General features: G+C 35.5%; 1 protein-coding gene across 1 annotated transcript in view; it reads left to right on the top strand.

Moving 5' to 3' along the window:
• Positions 1-3,284: 3,284 nt before the first annotated feature.
• The window catches only part of ZMYM2 (zinc finger MYM-type containing 2), an 82,873-nt gene continuing 66,211 nt past the window's right edge, over positions 3,285-19,946 (top strand). The window contains exons 1-5 of the mRNA XM_069467461.1: positions 3,285-3,325; positions 9,581-10,082; positions 10,344-10,437; positions 17,400-17,685; positions 19,053-19,218. Coding sequence (XP_069323562.1) covers positions 9,591-10,082; positions 10,344-10,437; positions 17,400-17,685; positions 19,053-19,218 — 1,038 coding nt within the window. The 5' untranslated portion in view covers positions 3,285-3,325; positions 9,581-9,590. The remainder of the gene's footprint in view (positions 3,326-9,580; positions 10,083-10,343; positions 10,438-17,399; positions 17,686-19,052; positions 19,219-19,946) is intronic.

The following is a 19,946-nucleotide window of genomic DNA, read 5'->3' as shown; positions in this document are numbered from 1 at the left end:
ATGCCTCAGGGAAAGCTGTTGCTGTTGTCCAGAGGGCTGAAAGTAAAAGTATCACCTGCTCTAGACCAACCCAAACACATAATCCCAACTTTTAGTAAAACTTCCTCACTGCCAGCCCTGTGTCCAGCTACCTGCTCTGGGAATGTAGTATGCTATCCCCACAGCTGAGTTGGGATTTGGAATGGGGGATGGTGGCTAGTTTGAGCTATGCACTTATGAATGATCATTTTTGCCTTAAGTCTGTCTTCATCTGTTTTTTATGTCGGATTTACAAGGACCTTGTAACTCCAAAATTAGTAAAAATAAAAAATTTTCAATATTTTATATATTTTCACATTAAAATTTTTAATGTTGGAATTTCTTTTGATGTGAGACAGGGATTGAAATAATATTTCTCAGTTGCTTTCTAGTTGTTTCATACTATTTTACTGAAAAATTCGTATCCCTTGTTGAAATCTTCATTGTACACTAAATTGCTTGATCTATTGGATCAGTTTTAGACTCTTTTTTCTGTTTGTCTCCCTGTTCTTATTCTGTACCATACTGTCTTATTTATTTATTAATGAATGAATGAATGACAAGGTCTTGCTCTGTCGCCTGGGCTGGAGTGCAGTGATGTGATCCCAGCTCACTGCAGTTTACAACTCCTGGGTTCAAGGGATCCTCCTGCCTCAGCCTCCCTAATAGCTGGGACTACAGGCGTGTGCCACCATGCCTGGCTCATTTTTTAATTTTTTGTAGAGATGAGGTCTCACCATTTTGCTGCCCAGGCTGGTTTCGATCTCCTGGCCTCAAGCGATATTCCTCCCAAAGTACTGGAATTACAGGCGTGAGCCTTTGTATCTTTTCTCAGCTGTCAGGTAATCCTTGGCTGGCTGTTCATGATTAAGATGGTTGTCTAAAAGTTGTTTGGATATGCTCAGCCCTTGGCAATCAGGGTACTGTTGGTGTCACACTCTATTATGGATGATCTGGGTGGGTGTTTGTTGGGAAATCCCCATTGTTGGTATCTTTAAGTCTTTCTTTTTAATGAAATCATGTTTCCCAGAAAAAGTCCTCAGTTCCTTGAGAGGAGAGATATGTGACCTGGGATTTAAGGTGGGGGTTAAGTCTCAACATCAGCATTAAGTATGTATAGGTTTATTTTATACCTCAGATTCAGATGAAGTTAAGGTGCTTGACCCTAAATTGTGCCTGGCATCATCCTGTCTAATGTCAGTCTTGTACTTTTTCTACAAATTAAACCTCTAGACTTATTTGGATGGGAAAGGAAGTATAGGTATCTAACTGCTCAAGTAGATTTCACTCAGTTCTCTTAGTTAAGCTATCATAGATATACTATCCCCTTTGCAGAAAAGGTGGTGTGGTTCTGTTGGTTCCTGAACCTTTTGAGGATTCTATTTTGAGCTGTTATCTCATTCCTCTGAAAATTGTATTGATGAGAATGCTTCCTACTTTATGACAAGTGCATGTTAACTACAAGTTCAATTTAATTTGTAATTTGTTCATTTCAGAACTTTCTTTAGTGTGGGTTCAGTATTTACCTTTTTCAGGCCTGTTAGGTCAGTTACAGCTAATCCATGCTTACCTGCATCTCCTCTTCCAAAATTTCAGTGCTCTTGAATTCTGCCCTATTTCCCTTCATTGTAGGGCTATCTTTCTTTCTTTCTTTCTTTCTTTTTTTTTAATTAATGTAGTTTTAGTTGATCTTTGGATGGGAGCAAAATTTTATCTGTCTTCAATTGTAATCCAGTTGACTAATTTCTACATTTTAATTTCTTACCAGTAACTTTACTAAGTTATCTCACTATTTGTATTAGTTTTTCACTTAAATATTTTGGGTCTTTGAGGTAAAGAATCATATATAATGATATTTTTCCTTTCAAATTTTTATATTTATTTCTTTTTTGCATAATTGCATTGGCTAGGATTTTCAGAATAGTGCTGTATGGTAGTAAAAAAAAAAAATGTCCTTGTCTGATTCTTGATGTTAATATTAATGCTTTTAACATTTCCCTTTAAGTTTTTATTTTATTTATTTATTTATTTATTTGAGACAGAGTCTCACTCTGTTGCCTGGGTTAAATTGCCATGGTGTCAGCCTAGCTCACAGCAACCTCAAACTCCTGGGCTCAGGCGATCCTCCTGCCTCAGCCTCTCAAGTAGCTGGGACTACAGGCATGCGCCACCGTGCCTGGCTAATTTTTCTGTGTATATTTTTAGCTGTCCAAATCATTTCTTTCTATTTTTAGTAGAAATGGGGTCTCGCTCTTGCTCAGGCTGGTCTCGAACTCCTGAGCTCAAACAATCCGCCTGCCTCGGCCTCCCAGAGTGCTAGGATTACAGGCGTGAGCCACCGAGCCTGGCCTTCCCTTTAAGTTTGATGTATTTTGGTTTGATATTTTTTATAAATATTTATAAATAAATCCATCTATTCCTATTTTACTAGGAATTTTTATTCTTAAAATTTTATATTTGTCATGTTGCCTTAGAACTATTGTAAGTGCCATGAACACTAATACCCTTTGCTGTAGAGAAGAATTTGCCTTAGCTTTCTTTGTAATTCTTTTGGTACCTGGAAAGCTTTTAGATAAGCTTGTCAGTGAGAGAATGATGAATATTTTTGTTGAAGCACTTTAATTTGCTTCCTTTGTGATTTTTATTTTTTGAAGCCTCATCACCTTTTTTCAGCAAGTACTGATATTTTCTTATATGTCAGTATTTATGTTTTAACTATCACCTTTTCATTGTTTTTTCATGAGAGCATCAACTATTGTGTTAATTGATTCTCATTGATTCAAAGTAAAGACCAGATAAAACTATGAAAGCATTTATGATTTATGCTGATTATTTATGATTTATGATGATCACAATGAAACTTAAAAATTAATTGGAAGTTTACTGAAATCCTGAGGTACAGGCAGAGATTGCCTGATAATTGTTTAGGAGTTAGGTAAGTGTTTTGGAGTGGGCTAAATGGCTTTTACATCCAGTTATTTCTTTGAATTCTAAGAAAAGCCCTGTGAACCATTTTTATATCATTTGCTGTAGGGAAAATTGAAGCTCGGAGAAGTGAAGCTCCATGTTAAATAGCTAATTAGAATTGACTTGAGCTAGAAAAGTGGCTAAATGGAGCAGATTTTATTTGGATAATGGAGAAGTGGTCAACTTTTAATTGGATTGTTTTTCTTTACAGGATGAAGTGTTTTGTGATTGAAACATATTCTCAATGACGTATAGAAGTGACTAAATTTATTTACACTCTAAGATTTGAAAATAGCTGTTACTCTGTTTTGAGAAGTAGATTACTGCAGAGAACTAACTGGTAAGGAAAATCCTATTCTGTGCCACATTATCTTCTGAGGAGACTGAATTGACTCCTAGCAGCCCCCAAAGGGTAATACAAAGTCAGTTTTAACTTTTCTGTCCCAGAAATTATTTTCTTCTGTGTTGGATATGTTAAAACATAGAAAAGATTCAAAGAACTTACAAATTAAAAACCCACACATTTCGTAACATTAGTGGATTTATGTTGCCTCATTTCTCAGAAAATCATTGTGTTGATCAGGATACTTCCTACCTTAGGACAAGTGCATGTTAACTATAGGTTTAACTTCATTTTTTTTTAAGTCCCCTTTTAGCCTGACACTTTGAGATGATATTTCTTCCTTTTGAAGCCTATGTATTTTCAATACTGATGTGGTTATTGTTTTATTGAATGGCTGAGTTTTAAAATAATAGCTGCATTATTTATTTATGTTTTTTATAATACTAAATATCATATTGTTTAGTAGTTATGAATATTTAAATCCTGATCTTTGCGACTTCCTAGCTATGGTCTTGGACAGCTTACTTAAATTTTGAGAATTTTTTTTTTTTAATTTTTATTTTATTTTATTTTATTTTTTTTTGAGACAGTGTCTCATTCTGTTGCCCAGGCTAGAGTGCCATGGCATCAGCCTAGCTCACAGCAACCTCAAACTCCTGGGCTCGAGCAATCCTCCTGCCTCAGCCTCCCGAGTAGCTGGGACTACAGGCATGTGCCACCATGTCCAGCTAATTTTTTCTATATATATATTTTAAGCTGTCTGTATAATTTCTTTCTATTTTTAGTAGAGATGGGGGTCTCACCCTTGCTCAGGCTGGTCTCAAACTCCTGACCTTGAGTGATCCACCTGCCTGGGCCTCCCAGAGTGCTAGGATTATAGGCGTCAGCCACCACGCCCGGCTGAGAATTTTTGTTTGTTTGTTTTTTAAATGTAAAAAATGGAGATGATAATGATTATACTTCAAAGGGTTGCTGTAATATTTGACATGTATGTTTGGCCCATAATAAGCATCAAATAAATGTTAACTATTACTGAATGCCTGTACTTGCCTTTCAAAAAAAATTTTTGATTGAATTAGTTGTGAAATTTTTGAATAAGATGTTATTCGTCATATTTCAATTTTTAAAACTTTCAGTAATGGTAATGTTAAACATTTTTTCAGGTTTATTTAAAATTTGAAGCTTTCCCCTTAGCATATCTTAACTATTTTACTATAAGGAAGTTTTTCTTATTAACAAGCTATTTTAGAGTAATGGTGTTTATATTTTAGTTTTTTAAAATACTGCCTTAGGATATAAAGTAGCAACTTGTAGATCTTTGAGTAAAACAAATAATCACCCCTTAAGTCCCCCCTCCGCCCCCAGATGGTGTCTCTCTACATTGTCCAGTATGGACTTGAACTCCTGGGCTCAAGAGATCCACCTGAGTAGCTGGGACTATAGGCACAGTTGGCACCTGGTTTAAATTTTCAAATAGAATTATCCATTTTCTTCCTTTTTTTTTTTTTTTTTTTTTTTTTTTGAGACAGAGTGTCGCTTTGTTGCCCTGGCTAGAGTGAGTGCCGTGGCGTCAGCCTAGCTCACAGCAACCTCAAACTCCTGGGCTTAAGCAATCCTACTGCCTCAGCCTCCCGAGCAGCTGGGACTACAGGCATGCGCCACCATGCCCGGCTAATTTTTTCTATATATATTTTAGTTGGCCAGATAATTTCTTTCTATTTTTAGTAGAGACGGGGTCTTGCTCTTGCTCAGGCTGGTCTCAAAATCCTGACCTTGAGCGATCTACCCGCCTCGTTCTCCCAGAGTGCTAGGATTATAGGCATGAGCCACCGCGCCCGGCCATCCATTTTCTTTGGTGCAGGTATAAATGTATCTTTTGCCATTTTTCAACCTCAGCATGTATTTCGTCCTGACATAGACACACAGCTCTTACTCTTAGAGGATTGGAGATTGGTTTTGAAATTGAGCTCTGGGTGCAGTGTTTGAATCCTGCATTGTCTTGGGACCTTGGGCAGTTTTAATTCATTTATGTGAGCTCTGTTTTATTATAGAAAAAAGTTAACATCTATTTTACTTAACTAATCACAGTTAAGTGAGAATAAAAATCTTTATATTCTATAAAATACTGTATAAGTTATTGAAAATACTTCATTTTCATTACTGTGTTGAGTGGAAAAAAGTACCCTCCCAACACTAGAACTTGGTTTGACGAGGATGCTTAATGGTCAGAGAATAACACATTATGTATAAATTAAAGGGTGAGATTGTGTACTTAAATAAATAATGGTATTACTAAAAAATAGCTCTGATAGTTAAAGTGAACATAATTGGTTTTGCCTTCTGGTCTTTCCACAAATATTTGGGACAATTCAGTGTCTACTCTATGCCCAAGCACTATGTTAGATCTTAGAGATAAATTGAGAAGACAAGTTTCTTATAGTCTCTATACAGTGTTTCGTTGAAGAGTCGGTATATCCTTATTTGATGTCTGTGAAAAGTGCTTATTCTGTATCTCTCTCTTTGTATCCAGAGATTGATAGTCCCTTCATCTTTGACTAGAGTTTTCTCTACTCTGTTACTAACTCCTCTCTCTCCCCTTTATTCAGTCATGTGCTTAGCTGTGTCAGTTTCTAGATTGAAGCAGAATCTAAAGTGTATCTATCTTGGCCGGGCGTGGTGGTTCACGCCTGTAATCCTAGCACTCTGGGAGGCCGAGGCGGGTGGATCGCTCGAGCTCAGGAGTTCAAGACCAGCCTGAGCAAGAGTGAGACCCCGTCTCTACTAAAAATTGAAAGAAATTATATGGACAACTAAAAATATATATATACAAAAAATTAGCCGGGCATGGTGGCGCATGCCTGTAGTCCCAGCTACTCGGGAGGCTGAGGCAGTAGGATTGCTTAAGCCCAGGAGTATGAGGTTGCTGTGAGCTAGACTGACGCCACGGCACTCACTCTAGCCCGGGCAACAGAGTGAGACTCTGTCTCAAAAAAAAATAAAAAAAATAAAGTGTATCTATCTTGTTGATCACTTCACCTACCTAAACTTCCTGTCCCCCTTAGCAAAGTACTTGGCAGTATGATGTGATCTTTCCAGAGATATTTTTTTCCCTCATGAATTTATGTACAAATATATATATATATATATATATATATGTACACTTCAGGAAAAATATATATAGGCTTTTGGGGTATATGTAACATTGTAGTAGTGATACTTTTTGTGTTGTGTAACTGTTTTTAGTCAACAGTATATCTTGTAGGTTTTTTCATGTCAGTAAGATTTACCTATTAAAATATCCTATCTGTTCACTTTTTCCATCTCCCATCATCACCCTTGTTTCGGTTACTGTCATCTTTCACTTGGACCATTCCAGTGACCATCTAGTTGGTTTATTTGCTTCCAGTTTTTGCTCGCTTATAATCTACTTCTCACATAGCTTCCAGAGCGATCTATTTAAAACCTGAGATTATGTCAGCTCTTTGCTGAAAACACAGCAGTGTTTCCTGTTACAGCAAAATCCAAACTCTTACCTTGAGAATTAATGCTTTCTAAGGGCAGAGATGTTTACCTGTTTTGATTACTGATTTTTTTTTACAAGATACTAAAACAGTGTCTTGTGCATACTAGGTGCTCTAGATCTGTTGAATATAATTAATGAATTGACTTGTTGGCTTTGATGAGTTGTTCTGTGCTAATTTATTTCATCTCATCCTCCTCTTCCCTTCCTATTTTGTTCCAGTTGCATTGGCTTTATTCTGTTGCTTGAATTGGCCAGCCTCATTCCCTCTAGGCTTTGCAGGAGCTGTGTTCTTTGCTTAGAATGTCCTTCCCTCAGTTTCCTCATGGGTGGATCTTTCTTGTCATTTCATATTTCAGTGTAAATGTCACTTCCTCAATCCTCTGATCACCAAACTGAAGTAGTTACCTTTTTAATCTGTGTCATCATCCCATTTAAAGAAAATTAAATTTAGTTTAAAAAAATAAGTGATAAATCATGTAGTCTAAAAATTAAGAAAGTTTTACAAGGTATATAGTGAACAGTTTCTCCACCCTGTCACCCATAGTCTCTTCTTTGTCCTTACAGAAGCTCTTTCCAGTAAATTTTTAATTTTTTTTATTTGTTAGAGACAGGTTCTTGTTCTGTCACCCAGGCTGGAGTGCAGTTGTGTGGTCATAGTTGGAACTCCCAAGCTCAAGCAATTCTCTCGCCTCAGCCTCCTGAGTACCTGGGACTGCAGGCGTATGCCACCACACCTGGCTAATTTTTAAATTTTTTAGTCATATAGGGTCATATTATGTTGCCCAGGCTGGAGTAAGTGTTCTTAAACTGGTCTTTAAGACTTATACAACGACTGTCTCCTCACCTTTTCAGGTAACTATGAAAATGAGGCTACCATGTATAAACTATTTCAACTTCCCATTCTACAAAGTTGCCTACGGTCTATACTCACACTTCATTTTCCCCCTTCTAGTTGTTTTTTTTTTTTTTTCCTTCTCATTTTGACCCATGAGATCAAAGTGATTCCTGTTCAGAATTAGTGATATTACCACCTGTGCCTATGAACACATCTTCTCCATTTGCTGAAGAACTTTTTCTAGAAATTATTTTCTTAACTCTGGTGTCACTGGCTTCAAGAGAGCCTGGCACATAGTAGGTGTTCAGAAAATATTAGTTGAATTTAGCAGAATGATGAAGAGTTTGAACTCTTCAGTTTTACAAATCTGGGTATTAATTCTAGCTGGGTGACTTGGGCAAGTTAGCATCTCTAAGCCACAACTTCTTAATCATTAAAGTGGGACAAAAATCATACCTATATAAGCAGGATGCAGTGGCTCATGTCTGTAATCCTAGTTGGAGGCCAAGGCAGGGGGATTGCTTTAGGCCAGGAGTTTGAGACTAGCCTGAGCAAGAGAGTGAGACCCTGTCTCTACAAAAAATAGAAAAATTATCTAGGGATGGTGATGTGTGCCTGCAGTCTGAGCTACTTGGAAGGCTGAGGCAGGAGGATCATTTGAGCCCAGGAGTTTGAGGTTGCAGTGAGCTACAATGACACCACTGCACTCTACCCAGGGTGACAGAATGAGACTCTGTCTCAAAAAAAAAAAAAAAAAAAAATACCGATATAAATGGTTGTTTGGGAGATTTAGCTAAAAAGTGGGTTGTATTAGCCTTCTTGGCTATTGTAACAATTTACCACAAATTTGCTGGCTTAAAACAGCAGGAATTTATTCTCTTAGGGTTCGGGAGGCCAGAAGTCTGAAATCAGTTTCACTGGGATCAAATGAAGATGTCAGCAGGGCCACCTTCCTTTGGAGGCTCTAGGAGAGAATCCCTTCCTTGCCTTGTCTGTGTTCTGGTGATGGCCAGCATTCTTTGGCTGCATCACTTCAGTGTTTTCTGATCTGCCTTGATGGTCACATTGCCTTCTCCTCTTCTGTCTGTAACCTCCCCCACCTCCCTTTGATTAGGATACTTGTGACTGCATTTAGGACCTACCCAGATAATCCCAGGTAATCTCACTCTAAAATCCTTAACCTAAATCGTTTCTGCAAAGACTGCTTTTCCATCTGAGTTAGCTAACGTGTTTGGGTTCCAGGGATTGGGACCTGATATATTTGGCAGCCATTGTTCAGCCTGCTAGTTGAATGTAAAACACACAGCATAGTGCCTGGCAAAGAAGAACTTCTGCTTTCTGGATAGGGTCAAGAAAGATTTCAAATTTTCAGAAAGATTTAATCATAGTTACGTTGGAGCCAGCCAGTACGAAAAAAAGGGATTAAAAAAGATGAGATAGGGGAAATTAGGGATTCGATCATATCATTTTATTTAATACAGTGAATAAATGGGATAAATTTATATTGAAGATTATTTTTATTGTCACATTTTGAATATTTTCCTATTCAAATCTGTGGGAGGATTTATCTATATTTTTAGGTAGTTTATATAGTACATAGTATGTGTACCCTGGAAAGGATGTGGTGGTTTTGGGACTATATTGCATATGGTTACTAAAAGTTGGATAATTGTCTTCCTTATTATCCTATAGAGGTTAACATGTAAGCTATGTGAAATGATTAATGAATGAGAAGATCACAGAATGGATATCACATATTTTCCTGAATGTTAGATAATAATCATTCTCATTTAGAATAAAAAGGAAAAGTACCTTTAAAAAAAATGATTTCAGTTATAGTAACATTAAAAGTCATATGCTGACATTTTTATTTTTTTTTTCAATCCCTTAACAGGTTCTTTGGCATGGACACAAGTTCAGTGGGAGGATTAGAATTGACTGATCAGACTCCTGTTTTATTAGGGAGTACGACCATGGCAACTAGTCTCACAAATGTAGGAAATTCATTTAGTGGTCCGACTAATCCTTTGGTGTCTAGATCTAATAAATTTCAAAACTCATCTGTGGAAGATGATGATGATGTTGTTTTTATTGAACCTGTACAACCTCCCCCACCTTTTGCACCAGTGGTATCTGATCAAAGAACCATAACATTTACATCATCAAAAAATGAAGAACTACAAGGGAATGATTCCAAAATTCTCCCTTCCTCAAAAGAGTTGGCATCTCAGAAGGGAAGTGTAAGTGAGACAATTGTCATTGATGATGAAGAGGACATGGAAACAAATCAAGGGCAAGAGAAAAATTCCTCCAATTTTATTGAACGGAGACCTTCTGAGACTAAAAACAGAACCAATGATGTGGATTTCTCCACTTCCAGTTTTTCAAGAAGTAAGGTAAATGCAGGAATGGGTAATAGTGGTATCACCACAGAACCAGACTCTGAAATTCAGATTGCTAATGTTACAACCTTAGAAACAGGTGTAAGCTCTGTGAATGATGGCCAATTAGAAAATACTGACGGGCGAGATATGAACTTAATGATTACACATGTAACATCACTGCAGAATGCCAACTTGGGAGATGTCTCTAACGGACTGCAGTCAAGTAATTTTGGTGTTAATATGCAAACATACACCCCATCTTTAACTTCACAGACCAAGACTGGAGTAGGACCTTTTAATCCTGGTAGAATGAATGTGGCAGGAGACGTATTTCAGAATGGAGAATCTGCAACTCATCATAATCCTGGTAAGCAGTAAGTGTTACCTCATGTAAATGAATTTAAGCTTTTGGCTGATTCTTTCTTCATTGTAGTAATTGGTGTTACCTTTGTTAGTTTCATGTGACATATGTTAATTCTATTGACTGTTATCTTAAGTTTGGAATATTAAGAAAAGAATTGTGGGCCGGGCGCGGTGGCTCACGCCTGTAATCCTAGCACTCTGGGAGGCCGAGGCGGGTGGATTGCTCAAGGTCAGGAGTTCGAGACCAGCCTGAGCGAGACCCCGTCTCTACTAAAAATAGAACGACATTATATGGACAACTAAAAATCTATATAGAAAAAATTAGCCGGGCATAGTGGCGCATGCCTGTAGTCCCAGCTACTCGGGAGGCTGAGGCAGTAGGATCGCTTAAGCCGAGGAGTCTGAGGTTGCTGTGAGCTAAGCTGACGCCACGGCACTCACTCTAGCCTGGGCAACAAAGTGAGACTCTGTCTCAACAAAAAAAAAAAAAAAGAATTGTGAAACCATGTGTAGTATCTCTCTGTGGATTGTTGGAAAATTAATCACAAAGTGATTACACTTACCACCAAAATCTGATAATTTGTCATTTCATTTGTCATGTATTACGTTTTGCTAATAGATTTTTACTGGTATTGTTTTAATGTGTAAACTGAGAACAAAAAGATGAATAGCACACTTAAATAACAATGTAATGTTATATAATAGTTGCATTTAGATTTGTTTCTACTTGCCCTGTGTTTTACTTTTTACTTAAGAGTTAGCTAAGGTTTTCTTTTATTTTCTATCAAACTTTTGAAGAGAGCCAAACACATCCTCCTTTCTTTTCTTTTTTAAAACCACTTTATAGGGGTGAGGGACAGGGGGGAAAAACACTTTAAAGGTATGATAGACATGCAAAAAGCGGTACATATTTAATGTATACAACTTGATGTGTCCCGGTGTTTATTTTTGAATACCTATCTGATGTTAGGTTTTAGTTAGCATTTTAATAATTTTTTTTAATTTTGAAAGTTGGTAGTTTCTAGTAAAGAAATTTTTTTCTGTGGGCAGCTTTGCTCTGTGAAAACATTAAAACATGAAAGTTACAAGCACTCTGGTTTTTGCATGACATGTCTATGTATGTCTTTCTCTTTTACCTCTCCTCCTGTGTCTGTTTCATTCTTTCATCATTTTAGGCTCATTAACAACTTTATTAGCCTAGGAATTGTGGAGAATAATGTGGAGTAACTAACACCTAGGCAGTATAGAATACTCTGTGAACTGCTAGTTATTTTTTTCTATTCATTTGGAAAGAAATATCTAATTATTGAAGAACATTTGGAAAATCTATAATTAAATATGAGAGCAAGGCCTGTAGTTCCAGCTATTCGGAAGGCTGAGGTGGGAGGATTGCTTGAGCCTAGGAATGCGAGGCCAGCCTGGGCAACACAGCAAGATGCTGTCTCTTTCAAAAGAAAAAAAAAATCCTTGATAGTCCTACTAACTAAAGATAACCAATGACCAATGTTTTGGGTGGTTGTCTTTCATTCTTTGCTTGTTTGTTTTAGCCTAGTTGAAATGCAGTTCTGTATAGTTTTGCTTCCTATTTTTTGCTCTCTTAATATTACACTGTATTTTCTCATACCATTAACATTGTTTATATAAGTTCTAATGGCTGTACAATGGGTTTTGATGTACTATTCCCATATTTGGCTTTTACACAGTTTCCTATATTTTGCTGTTGTAGAACTATGATGAACATCTTTGTTCACATTTCTGATTATTTCCTTAGAATATATTCCTAGAAGTGAAGTTACTGAGCCAAAGGATATGATTTACCTTCATACCCCCAAAGATTTTTGCTTTAGAAATATATATATCTGGTTTATGGTGGTTTTAAAAGAAATATGTTCCTTATTACTCAGTTTTGAAATTTCTTGTTCCCTCTAAGACCTCTTCCCCCAATATGTATATATATTTGTAGGTAGGTAGGTAGGGGTGTGTGTATGTGTGTATAGGTGTATGTGTGAGTTTGAGCGTTTTTAACTTGTAGAAATATATTGTCATATTGCTTTTTAGAAAGCTCTTAGCAGTTCATACTGTCTTTCTGTATGTTAGTCTTCATCATAGTCTTGCAGCTTATGTAAAAGTTTAAAAAAGATAGTGCTCAAATTAATTTTAAAATGGCTATTTTGTCTTTCTTGTTATAAATATATTAAATACATAAGAATATGAAGAAGAAAATCAGTTAATTAATGGTACATAAATTACTAATATAACTTGAGATCATAGCATAGGTCTAGTTTTGAAACCTCTCTTCTACCACTCCTTTAAATACTTAACAATAGATCTTCAACTTTTGTCCATATCAAGTATTAATATATGTGTATGAAATTTGTTTATTCTCTAACACAGTTCTAGTTTTTCCTATTTAAGTAACTCTCATTAAGAATATTGTTATATACTTATTTCTTTAGGAATATAGGTGGGTCAAAGGGACCATATCATCATAGGAACTGTGTTTCTGTTTAGTTAAACTCTTACATGAGGGAGTATAAACTACTCATCAGAAAAACTGTAAACAAACAGACATAGCTGTTCCTTTTGCATGTATGAATTAGCTCTTGTGTTTATATGCTGTTTTTATTTGCAATAGAGGATAATAGATCAAGAGTTATAAAATCTTGGCTGTTTATACTGCTTCTTGGACTAATTGTGACTTGGACAAATTTTAACTACTATCCTTTGATGTCCCTTGTATGATACTGAGGGTGTAAATGATGAGGTCTCTTCTATTCCTAAGAATTTGGTTTGATGTTTAGGGGAAGTGAAAATGTGAGAATAAGGGAAATGTAAGAACTGAAATATAAAGGGAACCATTACATTATTTATACAGGACTTAAAGCTAAATAGAAAAAAAACACTGTTTTTTCAATATCAAGGCAATAGATAGCCTTAAGTTTAAAAAGTCTTCTTTATGCATTCAAATGATAAGTGTACAAAATTGAAAATTCTAAGGAACCAGTATTTGTGTTGCAAAGAGCTATTCCTTCTAGCATATGTTCAAGCATAATTTTTGATTGAAGGTCTTTGTTTGCTTCATGAGATGAAATTCCCAGGAGTTTTGGTGATTTTCTTTCTTCTTGTTTAGTATTTTTACCTATTTGTTAAAACTGGTCAAGATAGCAAGATAACAGGATTCCAGAATGAACTCTCTGTTTATGTATAAAGTTGTTTTTTTTTTTAAATAATTGAGAGATATTACACAATCAGATAAAATCGGAATGGCAGTGAGTGCATGTAGCCCCGTGAAACCATTAGGGTGATGGAATGGGTCAGAACTAAGAAATCATCCTCTTTATGATTTTGGTAGTAAGTAAAACCTCTTGTTTTATTTGTCTTTCCTATGGAAGGGCAGCTTTTATGTATGGAACGTGAAAATTGAGAAGAAATTAGAAGGGAAAAAGAAATTTATGAGAGACCAAAGTAGTAGAAATTAAAAGCAGTGGCCTAAAAGTTTCAAAATGAAGACAGGTGATGGTATTGGTAGTGTCCTGAGAGACCTGGGGAACAGGAACTCATGCAGTAGTTCTCATGCAGTAGTAGGCAGGAGACTTCCTGCTGAGTAATAAAGACCTTAGTATGGAAGAGAGAAGATACACTGTAGCATTAATAGTTTAACATACCTCAGTGCTGTTATGTGCTGTGCTGAATCTTTGCAGTGGTAGAGTAATTTGATGTAGGATTAATCAATCATTGTAGGCATACCTTGTTTTGTGCTTTGTTTTATTGCACTTTACAGATAACTGCATTTTATACAAATTGAGTTTCTGACAACCTTGAGTTGAGCAAGTCTGTTGGCACTGTTTTTCCAATAGCATGTGCTTAGTACTTCATGTCTTTATGTCACATTGTGGTAATTCTCACAATATTTCAAACATTTTCATTATTTTCTCTGTTATGGTGATCTATGGTAGATGATCTTTGATGTTACTATTGTAATTGTTTTGGGGCACCATGAAATTGCACCCATAAAAGATGGCAAACTTAATTGATAATTGTGTGTGGTCTGAGTCCTTCATTGATTGGCCATTCCTCTATTTCTCTACCACTCCTTGGGCCTCCTTATTCCCTGAAATGCAACACTATTGAAATTAGGCCAGTTAGTAACCCTATAAAGACCTGGAATTGTTCAAGTGAAAGGCAGAGTTGAATGTCTCTCACTGTAAATCAAAAGCTAGAAATGATTAATTAAGGAAGGCATGTCAAAACCCAAGACAGGTTGAAAGCTAGGCCTCTTGGGCCAAACAAGTAGCAAAGTTGTGAATGCAAAGGAAAAGTTCTTGAAGGAAATTAAAAGTGCTATTCCAGTGAACACAAAAATGAAAAGAAAGTGAAACAGCCTCATTGCTGATATAGAGAAAGTTTGAGTGGTCTACATAGAAGTTCAAACCAGCCACAACATTCCTTTAAGCCTAAGCCTGATCCACAGCAAGGCCCTAACTCTCTTCAATTCTGTGAAGCCTGAGAGAGTGAGGAAGCTGCAGAAGAAAACTTAGCAGAGGTTGGTTCATGAGGTTGATGAAGGTGACCATCTCTATATTTTAAAAGTGCAAGGTGAAGCAGCAAGTGCTGATGTGGAAGCTGCAGCCAGTTATCCAGAAGATCTAGCGAAGATAACTGATGAAAATGGCTACGTGAAACAACAGATTCTTAATGTATATGAAATAGCCGTCTACTGGAAGAAGATACCATCTAAGACTTTCGTACCTAGAGAGGAGAAGTCAATGCCTGGCTTCAAAGCTTCAAATTCTCTTGTCAGGACTAATGCAGCTGGTCATTTAAAGTTGAAGCCAATGCTCATTTACCATTCCAAAAATCCTAAGGCCCTTAAGAATTATGCCAAATGTACTCTGCCTATGCTGTATTAATGGAACAACAAAGCTTGGATGACAGCACATCTGTTTATAGCATAATTTACTGATTATTTTAAGCCCATTGTTGAGACCTACTGCTCAGCAAAAAAGATTACATTCAAAATATTACTGCTCATTGACAGTGCACCTGATCATCCAAGAGCTCTGAGGGAGGTGTACAAGGAGATGAATGTTGTTTTCATGCCTGCTAAACAAATCAGTTCTGCAGCCTGTGGATCAAGACATCATTTTGACTTTTAAGTCTTGTTATTTTAGAAATACATTTCACCCCCATAATAAGCTGAAATAAAAAAAAAAAGAAATAGATTTCATAAGGCTATAGCTGCCATAGAGAGTGATTCCTCTGATGTATCTGTGCAAAGTAAGTTGAAGACCTTCTGGAAAGCATTCACCTTTCTAGATGCCATTAAGAACATTCCTGTTTCATGGGAGGAGGTCAAAAATATTAACATTAACAGGAGTTAATCCAACTCTCATGGATGACTTTTGAGGGGGTTCAAGACTTCCGTGGAAGAAGTAATTGCAAATGTGTAAGTAGCAGAAGAACCAGAATTAGAAGTGGAGTCTGAAGATGTGATTGGGTTGCTGCAGTCTCATGATAAAACTTAAAACAATGAAATGCTGTTTCTTATGGATGAGCAAAGAAAGTGGTTTCGTTAGATGGAATCTACTCTTGGTGAAGATGCTGTGAACTGTTGAAATGACAACAAAGGATTTAGAATATTACATAAACTTAGTTGATCAAGCAGTGGTAGGGTTTGAGAGGATTAACTCCAATTTTGAAAGCAGTTTTATTTAAGTAAAACGCTATCAAACGGCATTGCACACCGTAGAGAAATCTTTCATGAAAGGAAGAGCTAATTAGTTGACAAACTTCATTGTTGTCTTATTTTGAGAAATTGCAAGAACCTTCCCAACCTTCAGTGGCCACCAGTCTGATCAGTCAGCAGCCATCAACATTGAGGAAAAACCCTCCACCAACAAAAAGATTATGACTTTCTGAAGGCTCATATGATTGCTAGGATTTTTTAGAAATGAAGTATGTTTTAATTATTGTATGTAGAGTGTTTTAAAAGACAGTGCTGTTGCTTATTTAATAGACTGCAATATGGTATAAACATACTTTTAAATTTCCTGGAAAACAAAAAAATTGTGTGACCTGCTTTATTGTGTTACTTGCTTTATTATGGTGGTCTGGAACTGAATCTGAAATATCTCTGAGGGTATGCTTACCTTATGTTGGCTAAACTAAATAATTTCTGTGTTACACTCTACTTTTGTGAGATTATGTGGTGTATTTAGAGGCTATAAACTAAACATATATATGGAAAATCTCAAGATGTTTTAGAAATAATTGTATATAAACTTTCAGATTTGTGTTAACATTTGTCAAAGGTTCTAGTTGGTCAGGATTGTATTTTACTTTTATGTTGATATATGTGTTCCTTGCTTAAAGTAATTCTGTAAATACATGAATACTTATTGCTTAATAACTAATGACTAATATTTAATGCTTTCTGTATGCTTTTTCTATGCTTTATTACATGTATTATTTCATTTAATGTTTACCATTTGTATGAGGTTGGTACCATTTCCAGTTTAAAGAAGAGTGAGGCACACAGTTTAAGTAGCTTCCCAGTCTTAAGTGATGAAGCTAGCTGGAATCAGACATTCTATTTTTTAAAATTAATTTTTTAAAAATTGACAAAAATCATATATATTTATATATAACATGTTTTACAATATGTATACATTGTGGAATGGCTAAATTGAGCTAATTAGCATATGCTGTATCTCCTGTACTTATCTTTTTTTGTGGTGAAAGCACTTAAAATCTCTGTAAACAATTTTCAAAAATACAATATGTCATTATTATGACAGATGTTCTTACTCTAAAACTTGTGCTATATTCCTTTATATACCTGTTGTGCCATATTGCTGCTTCGTTAACATCTTAAACTTGTACAAAATGGGAAGTTTAAATTATTTCTCTGATATAATTTTCAGTGTGTATAAACAATTACTCTTTCTTGTGTGTTTTGTTTTTAAGATTCTTGGATCTCCCAGTCAGCTTCATTTCCCCGTAATCAGAAACAACCCGGAGTGGATTCTTTATCACCAGTGGCCTCACTTCCTAAACAGATTTTCCAGCCTTCTGCCCAGCAGCAACCCACTAAACCAGTTAAAGTCACTTGTGCAAACTGCAAAAAACCTTTACAGAAAGGACAGACAGCTTATCAACGAAAAGGATCAGCTCACCTCTTTTGTTCTACCACCTGCCTTTCTTCCTTCTCTCATAAGCCTGCTCCAAAGAAACTCTGTGTTATGTGTAAAAAGTAAGGTTTACCTTTCAACATCATTCTGTAAAGTTGAATATTGGTGGTGTAAAATTTTAAGAAGATTGTTAATAAAGAGTTACAGAGGAGAATTACTATATTTTAAAAATTGGTAAGCTAGTTTGAATCTTGAAGCCAAACTCAAATTTGTAATGGCTTTGGAAGTTCCTCTATCAAGTCCAGGTAGCTTATGGATAGAAGACTTCCTGTTTGAATAGACTTTGGGATTGATTAAGATAGGCCCTTGTAATTAATTTTGTCTGTAATCTCCATTAGATTCCTTGTATTTGTAACAATGCATATTTATTGTAAGAATTTAGTTCTTTTAGTCAGATAAAAATGTTAAGCCGTTATAACTAATTTTGTATTAAAATAGGTCAAATTTTATACTATCTTCAGATTGAAATTATTAAAAATTGGCAAGTCTTTGGATTATATATATGTTTGTTTTGAACATAATTCAGTCATTAGAAATACTGTTTCAAGACTCCTGTACCATTTTTTCACTGCCTTGGAAAGACAGCATCTTCTGCCATTTTTAAGGTCTGACTTCACTGGTTAAAAATAGCTGGAATATGGTATATTATATGTAAGGTCAAACCAGGTGGACTTTCTGTACCATTTCTTGGAGCAGCCCAAGTCTGTGAAATTAGAGCTTGGAACTCTGGAAAGGGTTTAGTGTTCTGTACAAGTTTAATAAATTCAAATATTAAAACAATTATTACAGTTTTTAGATTGCTTTATAGTAGTAAATTTAAATACTGTTAACATAGAATTTTGAAATTCAGGATTAAAGGAAAACTTCATAGGTCATCAGTATTATCAGTTCCTAAGATTTCTAACTGTAATTGGACAGCCATGAGGAATGATGGGTAAGGGAGGTTATTTGGGGGTGGTAAGGTGGGTGGGAGGTGTATTTAAGTTCAGTTACCCCTTTAGAACAGATGTCCTATTCTTGTGACCCAGATATCTCATGTTTTCTACTTACCTGGGGAATGGTTATTGAATAGGTATTATAAATTTATACTTGAATGAATTAGTCCTTGAGATTAATTCTATATAATTAATAATAGCTTTTCTTTATTTTAGTGATTCCAATATCTGAAATCTTTTTTACTGAATTTGAAGATAGGTGGTGGCAAGGATTGAATAGTATAAAATATTTTTGCTTCTCAATCTTTTTTTATAAGAGTTCATATTTTATTGTCAAGAGTTTTCTAAATATTAAAAGTGATTTAACTAGATCCAAAAATGGTGTTTGATTTCCAGGATTCAATTTGTAGAAATGAAAATTGTCACTTACTACTCTTATATTTGATTACTTTTAAAATTGAATTTTACATTAACTTATATCTCTTATTTTTCAGAGATATAACTACAATGAAAGGAACCATTGTTGCTCAAGTGGATTCAAGTGAGTCCTTCCAGGAATTCTGTAGTACATCTTGTTTGTCTCTCTATGAAGACAAACAGAATCCTACTAAAGGAGCTCTAAATAAATCAAGATGTACAATCTGTGGTAAACTAACAGAGGTTTGTATTTTTGTACTTTTATCATTTAGTTCTAATAGGAATATTTTAAACTTTATTTAATAAATGCTGTTACATATTCTTATCAGTATATATTTCCTTAAAAGTGAAGATATATAAAAATTATCTCATACATATCCTATTATGTAATCCCATTCTCCTGTAGGTAGGATAATTTAGGAAAATTATTGTGTGAAATGCCTTTTATTTCCTCTTGAGTTTGGGAGCACTCACGGACAAAACCATAATATTGTCATTGATTTTTGTCTAGTAATATGTTTATTTAAGCAAATAGGCTGACTATACAAGAAATACTACAAATCTTTCTGAGAAGTAGAACAAGTAGAGAGAATATTTTTACATCATTAATATGGTATTAAGTAGTCTGTTTATACATACCTCTTTTGAATTATTTATAATATTGGTTCTCCCTCTCCTCCTTTTTCTAATGCACTGTATTTATAGTTTTTGTTGAATTTGTCTAAAGATTTTCAGTCAGTTTGTTTATGAAGTTCAGTATAACTACCATCCAAAGTTGGTTGTTTTCTATCAGTTTTTGATACCTCTGGAAAAATTTGTAGTGATATCACTGATGGGCTTTTTTCTTTTTTCAGTGCCATACATGTGTTCCTGTCTGTGTAAAAACAGTTTAAAGAATTATAAAATGTACTTTGTTTTTCCTTCTCCCCAAACAAGGCTTGTTGAGGCATTTTTGTTTCTGTTGGAACACC

The sequence above is a fragment of the Eulemur rufifrons genome, chromosome 4 (assembly GCF_041146395.1).
Source record: "Eulemur rufifrons isolate Redbay chromosome 4, OSU_ERuf_1, whole genome shotgun sequence".
Lineage (NCBI taxonomy): Eukaryota > Metazoa > Chordata > Mammalia > Primates > Lemuridae > Eulemur > Eulemur rufifrons.
The sequence above is the reverse complement of the archived record's forward strand: the minus strand, read 5'-3'. Positions and strand labels throughout refer to the sequence as shown.